Below are 10758 nucleotides of genomic sequence, written 5' to 3'. Positions count from 1 at the left end.
GGGACGTGGAACGTCACCTCGCTGGCGGGGAAGGAGCCTGAGATGGTGCGTGAGGTTGAGAGGTTCCGACTAGAGATAGTCGGGATCACCTCTACGCATGGCTTGGGCTCTGGAACCACACACCTCGAGAGAGGATGGACACTTCATCACTCTGGAGTTGCCCATGGGGAGAGGCGGCGGGCTGGTGTGGGTCTGCTTATAGCCCCCAGCTCTCCCGCCATGTGTTGGAGTTTACCCCGGTGAACGAGAGGGTCATTTCCCTGCGCCTACGGGTCGGGGTTAGGTCTCTCGCTGTTGTTTGTGCCTACGGGCCGAACGGCAGTGCAGAGTACCCAACCTTCTTGGAGTCTCTGGGAGGGGTGCTGGAAAGTACTCCGACTGGGGACTCCGTCTTCCTACTGGGGGACTTCAACGCCCATGTCGGCAACGACAGTGACACCTGGAGGGGCGTGATTGATTTGGAACGGCCCCCCTGATCTTAACCCGAGCGGTGTTCAGTTATTGGACTTCTGTGCTAGTCACAGTTTGTCTATAACGAACACCATGTTCAAGCATAAGGATGTCCATCAGTGCACGTGGCACCAGGGCACCCTAGTGTGGTTTTCGTCCAGGCCGTGGAACGCTGTTCCCAGTGCATGTCGGACTCCGGCAGGGCTGCCCTTTGTCACCGGTTCTGTTCGTAATTTGTATTGACAGAATTTCTAGGCGCAGCCAGGGGCCAGAGGGTGTCAGGTTTGGGGACCACACAATCTCGTCTCTGCTATTTGCGGATGATGTTGTCGTGTTGGCCCCTTCAAACCAGGACCTTCAGCATGCACTGGGACGGTTTACAGCAGAGTGTGAAGCGGCTGGAATGAAAATAAGTACCTCCAAAGCCGAGGCCATGGTCCTCAATCGGAAAAGGGTGGCTTGCCCACTTCAGGTTGGTGGAGAGTTCCTTCCTCAAGTGGATGAGTTTAAGTATCTCGGGGTCTTGTTCACGAGTGAGGGAAGGATGGAACGGGAGATTGACAGACGGATCGGTGCAGCTTCTGCAGTAATGCGGTCGATGTACCGGTCCGTCGTGGTGAAGAAAGAGCTGAGCCGCAAGGCGAAGCTCTCAATTTACCGGTCAATCTACGTTCCTACTCTCACCTATGGTCAATATGCTTTGGGTCATTACCGAAAGGACAAGATCCCGGATACAGGCGGCGGAAATGAGCTTCCTCCGCAGGGTGGCTGGGCGATCCCTTAGAGATAGGGTGAGAAGCTCGGCCACCCGGGAGGAGCTCGGAGTAGAGCCGCTGCTCCTCCACATCGAAAGGGGTCAGCTGAGGTGGCTTGGGCATCTGTTACGGATGCCTACTGGACGCCTTCCCCGGAAGGTGCTCCGGGCCCGTCCGACCGGGAGGAGACCCCGGGGAAGACCTAGGACACGCTGGTGGGACTATGTCTCCCGGTTGGCCTGGGAACGCCTCGGTGTCCCCCCGGAAGAGCTGGAGGAAGTGTGTAGGGTGAGGGATGTCTGGGCATCTCTGCTTAGACTGCTGCCCCCGCGACCCGGCCCCGGATAAGCGGTAGAAAATGGATGGATGGATTTTGGGAATTCCTTTGGCAGACTAAAAGTGATCAAAGAACACTTTAATGTCGCAACAAAATGCCTTTAATACAGCACGCAGATTTGTTTTGCCCAAATTTACTTGAATAAATCCTACTGAGATTCTGTTATCATCAGCTAATGTCACAACATTTCAAGGAAAGTCCACTTCAATGAACAATAAATCTTACAACAGTGTAATATTTGTTAGTGTTGAACATACAGAATTCACTTGTGGGACTGGAAGAGCAGAAAATGACTTTTTATCCTCCTTTTATCACATCTCAGTGTCACCCCTCAATGATCAAATGATCCCTTGTCCCCTTTGTTAAAAGTACTACCTGTTGCCATCTATTCCCCATTGATACATTCCAAGACATGCAAACATCTACATCTTACAAGCAGAGCAAAGAACTTTGATTCCAAAGATAAAATACATGCCCAGACAAATACATGATTGAGAAATGTCTGTAGAAAAACGTGCAGAACTCTTCAACCTTCATTGAAGCAAATGTCTTGTCATCTTGTTCACTCTGCATATCAGTTTGGTATTTTACTTGGCCCCAATACAACAACAAAAATCATGTAGTAGTGAGTAGCTGTTTGCAGTTGTGCCAATCAGCAGTCCCATTCATGGCTGGCTTATCCTGAGAGCACTGTCAGCTCTGGGGTGAGTGCATTTTAACATTAGGCCATTCTGCAGTCTCTGGAAGAGACAACATTTCCCAAATCCATCTCTGTGCTGAAGGGGCCCTGGAAAAGCATGCAGACAATCTGTTTTTTCCACCTCTGCTACAATATTATTTCTGGTCTAAATCATATTTTAGAGAGAAATGTTAAAGCAAATGTTATTTGAATAATGGATCACCCTACATTGAATTAAGATCAGAAAAATAAATTTCCTATGATCATTTTGCAGACCTTTGTATGTATGTAAAGGAAACAATAATGATTAATCTTGATTAATATATTTTATTGCATTACTGTTAAAATGTTGCTTAAAAATCTAAGTGGATTTAAACAAAAAGTATCTAGAATTCTATAATGTTTACAATTTTACTTTTGTTATTTTGAAAAAACAACATAATATGGCCATTCAAAAACAATATTAGCTGTAATTGCAATGGCATTGTGTCCAATAAGTTTCTGTTTGTGAATAGCTGAAAGTTTCAATGCGTGTTAGCGATTGTGTGAAACAGAGAGACATTTATTATTATGTGGGAAGATGGCATGCATGGTATGCTCACAAAAATATGAATTCTGCACAGATTCTTTGTATTATCAACCCCTTTCAGATCCTTTGCTATTCCACTATAACCAAAGTCCATTAAACGTTAATGTTGATGTGTTAACAAGTCTACAGAAACACATTTTGCTTACATTTCAATGTGCCTGGCCTGCTGCAAGTGAGAGAGGGATCTAAAGTTAAAAGGTCTACATAATGGGATAATGGTTGTTATGAGTTAAGAGTTACTACACAGTGTTTAGAAGATAATCTGAATTATAGTAGGGCATATATGATTTATAACATGGGGTCTTTAGCTCTTTGAGGATTTGGTCCCTTAAACGGGACAACCTAACATTTCAACAAGAATGTGAACATTCCAGTCGGGCAGGATGCAATGCCAAGTCAAAGAATAGAGAAACATGTTGCTTCTTGCAATGGCACACGTTTCTGTTTGTGTTTAGCTCCGTCCTTTGCTACGAGCCTGCTGTGACACTTCTGAATAAAGCCATGTTTTAGTCTGACCACACAGTCTTACAAATCATAAATTAATTAAAAAGAAAAAGGGTAACTCTCTTAAAAAACGGAAATATATGAGTCAATATGACTCATTCTTCTCCTTTAGAGAAATGCTGCATATAATACACACAATTATTTATAGATTATGTACAGTTATAACAAAGAAACAAATGTTTTCTATCAAACTAAAGTCTGTTCCATTTGATTTGATTCCCTCAGAATGATATATTGCGCCCCCTAATGATACACATAAGTATGTGTTTGCACTTAACCACCCTACTATTTTAATGTATATGCTTTGGGTTCTTTTCTCCAACACATATCAGCTTGTTTGCCTATTTAATAACTTTATTATTAAACTTAATAATTTCCCAATTTGGACACGCAAATAATGGTGTGACAGCAAAATATATTTTTAAAACAAACGGTTAATATATTATTATGAATATTTATATTTATAGAATAAAAAATAAAACAGCATGAGAGATTTACCTAAATTGTTAGTTCTGTCTACATTTTTGCAGTCACACCATAGGACACAAATACGTTTATAAGTCTACTAACGTTACCCAATTATATTGTGTAATGCTATTTGGCAGCAGGCACATTTCCCCAATTTTCTGCAAACCGATGTTTTCCAAATACTTTTTCTTAAATAACACGAAAACGAAGGAAAACCATACATACAGTTCGCACACGGTACCACGACGGGTTAACCAGTGAGCGCGTCATCAGCGGCGTGCACCGGAAGTACATTGTCTAGAATGGCAAGCGTTATATTTCAAGTTCATGTTGTGAAAACGTTTCCTCCGATGTTGTGTTGTTTATATTGTTTGTATTGATTCGCATCACAAGCGCACGTGCCACAATGGCACACCGATATCTGCACATGTCGCGAGGCTGCAGGAATCTTCTCCACGCTTTGCTGTCAAATGTCAGATCAACACAACGTGTGCAATCGGTAAATGAGCAGCTTGACTTTATTTCTCTGAATGCCTTATGTCTTATCGTAAACTCACGCATTATAACGCATGCCATCCATTTGTTGGTCTCTGGTGTACACTTCAAGGTTGTAATGCGGAGATGTGGTTGGTAAACAAGCGTCGGCCTGAGTGACATTGCATTGAGTAACGCGGTTAGCTGCTGTTACATCACTGTTCTTCAGACTTGCTTTAATGTCTATTCCCAACAAAGACAGCTTCCATAACATTATCCTTCGTTAAATATAGTTTTGCTTGTTAAATGATTTTACTGTTCTGTGTTGACTATATGCATTACTGTACATTACTGATATTGAATTGCTGTATATATTATATGAGGCTACAATGTGTTTAAAACGGGACCTCTTATTCCTTATAAACCATAGTCGAGCGATTGTTATAGATTCGGGCCATTTTTTGTTTAGTGCTTTTCACAATTCTTAGTTTCAAAGCAGCTTTTCAGAAAAAACTAATGTTTTATTAGTTTCCTGTGGATCAGCTGAATATGTTTATCTTTGTAGGTTACGGGTGTTGGAGAAATTGCCCTAGAAAGAAGATCTTTACTCTCTCAGGTCTTGGGCACATACAGAATATTAAGTTCTAAACCTCCCAAAGGTGAATAAAAAATCCTCGTATTATCAACGGTGCTGTCATCCATTGAGTCTCATCCTTATTGCGTTTCTGATTGTATTCAAGGGTTTGAAAAATACTTTCCAAACAGTAAGAATGGTGGTCCAAAAAACGATGAGGCCAAGCTTCCCAACGGAGAAGTCAAAGGTAATCTTTCTCATAACATGTAAGTGGATTTTGGATCACTTTGCATGTTTTATGTACAATGCCTGTATGTCTGATATAACTCAGAGGCCAAACCAAGCAATGCTCAGAAGACCACTGGTGGAGGAGGAAGTGGAGCAGGAGGAGGAGGAGGGAAAAGAGGGGGAAGGAAGGATGAATCCACATGGTTCAGCCGTCTTCAAAAGGTAAATCCCTTTATAGTAGTATAGATTATTTTAATTCATTATACAGGCTGGTTACACATCAAGTATAACTTTAGTATTTAAATAATATCTACTTTACATATATTGTAGTAAAAGTTCAAGGGTGTTAATAAATCCAACATATGCCTTTGTGAATCATTTGAAAAGTTCCTAAAGACCCAACTTTTCATGCAGGGTGATGTCCCATGGGACGATAAAGAGTTTCGTCTGTATTTCTTGACTGGCGCGGCCTTCTGGGCAGCTGTCACATATTATTTTTTCTTTCGGGATGGTGGAAGAGAGGTTACCTGGAAAGATTTTGTAAATGGTTACCTTGCTAAAGGAGTGGTATGTATTTACATTTTATATTACATCGGTTTTATCGAGTTATGTTAATTTGTAGCCACAGTGTGAATAAACTTCATACATCATATCTTTTGCAGGTTGACAGGTTGGATGTCATAAACAAGCGATTTGTAAAAGTCATCTTTACCCCTGGTAAAACTCCAGTTGATGGGGTGAGTTTTTGTCTTCTGTACAATTATGTTTCTTTTTTGTGTAGTCTCTAATAATAAAGGCCTTGTCAGCAATGATCATCTGATCAAACACATTACTCAGTTTCTTTCTTTCAACAGCAATATGTGTGGTTCAACATTGGCAGCGTGGACACATTCGAGCGCAACTTGGAGACTGCTCAGTTAGAGCTGGGTATCGAAGGAGAGAATAGACTTCCAGTGGTCTATTCCACAGAAAGTGATGGGTGAGATATTAAGTTAATTGTGTATCATGGTTTATGATCTCTAGAAAAAAGGACTTTAAATCAGACGTTCAATTTCAAATCTTATTCTTCTGTCGTTCTTAGGTCCTTCCTCCTTAGCATGTTGCCCACTGTACTGATCATTGGGTTCCTGCTCTTCATGTTGAGGAGAGGGCCAGCAGGTGCGGGCCGGCCCGGGAGAGGAATGGGTGGTCTCTTCAGCGTCAGCGAGACCACTGCAAAAGTGCTTAGGGATGAGATTGACGTCAAGTTTAAGGATGTGGCAGGCTGTGAGGAGGCAAAGTTGGAGATCATGGAGTTTGTCAACTTTCTTAAGAACCCAAAGCAATACCAGGATTTGGGTGCCAAGATTCCAAAGGTGTTTAATGACTTTTCCACATTGCATAAAATTGCATTGTTATGAGAACATCATTTGTTCGTAATTCAATCAACATCTTGCTTCTTAGGGAGCTATCCTGACAGGACCCCCAGGCACAGGAAAGACTTTACTAGCCAAAGCTACGGCAGGTGAGGCCAACGTCCCCTTCATCACGGTCAATGGTTCAGAATTCTTAGAGATGTTTGTGGGAGTTGGGCCTGCAAGAGTAAGTATATTAGTTTTAAAGCTTTTGGTATGATTTTGTTTAATTTACCTTGATCACAGTATTTAATACATTTTCTTTTTACAGGTTCGGGATCTCTTTGTCTTAGCCCGGAAGAATGCCCCATGCATTCTCTTCATAGATGAGATTGATGCTGTAGGACGAAAGAGAGGTAGAGGCAACTTTGGTGGGCAGAGTGAACAAGAGAACACACTCAACCAGTTACTAGTTGAGATGGATGGTATGTATCCGACAAACAGCGGTTTCCATGATTATATTTAGGTGATTACGCAAGTTACCCAAAATGTTTTGCTGTCCTTCATAGAAGATGGAGACTAAATGATGAGAAATATAAAGTTTTGGGTTAACTATTGCTTGATAATACTTTTGTTTTATAACAATAAACACTGCAAAAGTGCAGAAGTGGTGTATTCTTACTCCTTAAAGTCAAATTATTTTGTCTTGTAGGATTTAACACTTCTATCAATGTTGTGGTGCTAGCTGGCACCAACAGACCAGACATTCTAGATCCAGCCCTGATGAGACCAGGACGCTTTGATAGACAGATATACATTGGTAAATATTCTTTTAGATGTTTTTATTCCTTATACAGATACACATTTTGTCCTGTCTGTTATACTGTTAAAACTTGGAGAGAATTTATACACAACCAGACATACACGTATGCACACCTGCATACATTTTTATGTAATATATCATATTTACAGGGCCACCAGATATCAAAGGCAGAGCCTCAATATTTAAAGTACACCTGAGGCCACTAAAGATGGAAGCAGAGCTGGACAAAGAAGCACTGGCAAGAAAAATGGCTGCCCTAACACCTGGTTTCTCAGGCAGGCAAAGACTTGTTTGTATAAATTACAGTTTGTGTTGTGTTCTGAGTTAGTGATGTGAACTAAACTTCACTGCTTATTGGTTTGACAGGTGCAGACATTGCTAACGTGTGCAACGAGGCAGCGCTAATCGCAGCCCGCCATCTTTCCGATGCCATTAACCAAAAACACTTTGAGCAGGCCATCGAGCGAGTAATCGGAGGTAGGTGACAGAAGTTTGCTTTAGTTTTAAACGATACATTCACAACATGTAAATTGTGCTTAGTAAAAGTTGAAACGATCTCTGTATGTGTAGGTCTTGAGAAGAAAACACAGGTGCTCCAACCTGAAGAGAAGAAAACAGTGGCTTACCACGAGGCTGGTCATGCTGTAGCTGGCTGGTTCCTTGAGCACGCTGACCCCCTCCTTAAAGTAAAATAAAAACATATTGTTCCTCTTTATTTTAATACACAGACTTCTTATTGTAACCTTCCTGGGCCTTCTCAGGGTCAATATTAACTTGACCAATAATTGGTTGGTTTATTACAGGTCTCCATTATTCCACGAGGAAAGGGATTGGGCTATGCACAGTATTTGCCTAAAGAGCAGTACCTGTACACCAAAGAGCAGCTGTTGGACAGGATGTGCATGACGCTGGGAGGGCGTGTCTCAGAAGAGCTCTTTTTTGGCCGCATTACCACCGGGGCACAGGACGACCTGAAGAAGGTTACACAGAGTGCATATGCACAGGTAGATCACATGTTATATCTTAATGAAAATAGGACATGCATAGTAACTGGATGATTTGCATTGCATTGGATTACAAATGACAAATAACATTGTGTATGTTGCCTGTAAATTAGTATTTTGTTCATTTAGGTTTGGTTGTGTTTTCTGAATAATATTATTTTCAAGTATGAGGGCATCTTACACAATTTGTCCATTTTAACTAAGTGACGGATACAATTAAACTCAAATGCTCTTTATTGTTTTTTAATACAGCATTTTATGTTCTTTTAACACTTTACTATTTATTTGGCTAACCTACATATGCACAATTATTTTGTTGTGACTCACTGAAATACTGTATGTAGCATGTCATTGTTCATTTTGTCAACAGATCGTGCAGTTTGGCATGAACGAAAAGGTGGGCCAGGTGTCATTTGACCTGCCACGTCAAGGAGAGATGGTTCTGGAGAAGCCCTACAGCGAGGCCACGGCTCGTCTCATCGATTCTGAGGTCAGGAACCTCATCACCATGGCCTATGATCGCACGACACAGTTGCTCACTGAGAGGAAACCAGAGGTGGAGAAGGTACGGCACGCAGGAGATTGAGCTCAAGAACATTTTACATGCTTTTCGCATTGATTTGTTTCTCTCATCACTCGGTCTCTTTTCTCAAGAAAACAAGTTTGTCTTGTAACATCTCTCTCTTCACCACAAGGTGGCACTGCGTCTACTGGAGAAAGAGGTGCTGGATAAGAATGACATGGTGGAGCTGCTGGGCCGAAGGCCTTTTGCTGAAAAGTCAACTTATGAAGACTTTGTTGAGGGAACTGGGAGCATGGACGAAGATACTTCGCTCCCAGAAGGCCTGAAAGACTGGAACAGGGAGCGGAGCAGCGAGAAGGAGGAGTCTACGGAGGAACAGGTGGCTCGGCAGATCACTGGTGGTATGCCCTTCTAAGGACCCTCTATTCATTACGGGCCGCAAGATCACGGCACTTATTTTTGAGATGGAAAGGGCTTTTCGTGATGCCCCTGTTAGGCAGACACGCAAGTAACCCTGTTCTGGAGAAGAGCTCTGATTGGAGGGCTCCTTCCCAATGGTAAGCATTGGACTTATATTGTAAACAGTAGGGTGTTTATAAACATGTATACAGTTTAATTGCATTCTTTATTTGCTGAATCTGATTGTATTACCGTGAAAAAATCCAGTTTTTGAACTGCATAGAAAATCTTTAAAAGCTGAGATGAATTAAAGTGACCCAGAAGTTCTTTGCCAAAAATAATTTAAAGTCAAGGCGATAGCACTGTATATGTACAAAGAAACAATGTTTTTGTAGTCATTTCAAAAATAATCGACAGGAGAACATAAATATACATAAATATAGACAATTTATTCAATTATCTTTGAGTTTCAACTGCTACCGCTTCCTCTATGACATGTCGGATGTGTTTTTACTTTCTGTAAATTAAGTTTCCAGTTTAAAACTGCCACACATTTTGACCTTTTGGAAGAGGTTTGTTTGCTTACTGGTTGTCTGAAAGACTGCATTGGACTTGATGAATGTTGTAGACAGCACATAAGTCACCCATGTTAAATAACATACCATCTCACTTTCTCACGTTTGCACCAACATGATCATCAGCCCTTGGTTTCTAGGTTATTTCACGCAGCCTGTTTTGAAACAAAATATTCAGTGTTTTAAATTCAGAGCGGTCATTTTTTACATGTTTTCCTCTATCGTTCTTTGCTCTTGCAGCTGCTTAGTTGCTGCTATGTGCATATTACGCAAATCACATTTCTATTAAATGAAGTCATACAGAAATCCGTTCAATAGTTCATTATGTTGATGATGAGCTAATGAAGGTAGATTCATTATTTATTTGACTGTACAGCTACATTTATTGTGACATCTGGCAATCTTTGGGAATACATTCAGAACACGTCAACATAATATGCATTGTCCGTATGTGACTTCATCAAGCTTTGCTTGATATTACAGTATATGTAAATGTGTATTTTGTTCTGTAAAAAGGATTTGACGTGTGCTGAAAGCTGAATAAATGCACAGATTGTAAACTTTAAAACTCTCTTTAGTTCTTAATCCATCTATAGTATGAATGGTTGTATTGTTTAAGAAATAAACTGAGATATGTACATACAATTAAGGATTAATTCACAGAATTTTTTTTATTCTTTCGATTTTTAAAGTCTCCTTATTTTGAGAAAACCAAAATAGAAATTCAAATGAATTTGTGACTCAATGTCAGTAACTTCATATAGTCATATTTAGTCACAAGACACTTAAAGGAACATTTCAACCAAAAATGACAATTCTGTCATAGTTTACTCACCCTCCAGTTGTTCCAAACCTGTGTAGATTTAGTTGTTCTGCTGAACACGAAGAAATATATTTGGATGATTGTTTTCTAACCAAACAAATCTGGGGCACTGTTGACTTTCTTAGTAGGGAAAAATTAAGATGGTAGTAATGGTGCTCCAGAACTGTTTAGTTTCCCCACATTCTTTAAAATATCTTCTTTTGTGTTCAACAGAACAAA

General features: G+C 40.8%; 1 protein-coding gene across 1 annotated transcript; it reads left to right on the top strand.

Moving 5' to 3' along the window:
- The first annotated feature begins 4016 nt into the window (after positions 1–4016).
- afg3l2 (AFG3-like AAA ATPase 2) lies at positions 4017–9918 on the top strand. Its single transcript, XM_079451588.1, has 17 exons — positions 4017–4281; positions 4822–4915; positions 4997–5077; positions 5162–5280; positions 5473–5625; positions 5721–5795; positions 5913–6037; positions 6140–6413; positions 6502–6639; positions 6724–6877; positions 7105–7212; positions 7365–7490; positions 7582–7692; positions 7786–7901; positions 8019–8219; positions 8590–8784; positions 8915–9918. Exons 1-17 carry the CDS (start codon positions 4189–4191, stop codon positions 9155–9157), a joined length of 2406 nt encoding a protein of 801 aa, XP_079307714.1. The 5' UTR covers positions 4017–4188; the 3' UTR covers positions 9158–9918.
- The last annotated feature ends 840 nt before the right edge of the window (positions 9919–10758 follow it).

The sequence above is a fragment of the Barbatula barbatula genome (assembly GCF_947034865.1).
Source record: "Barbatula barbatula genome assembly, chromosome: 3".
Taxonomy (NCBI): Eukaryota; Metazoa; Chordata; class Actinopteri; order Cypriniformes; family Nemacheilidae; genus Barbatula; species Barbatula barbatula.
This window is presented reverse-complemented; position numbering and strand designations above follow the sequence as displayed.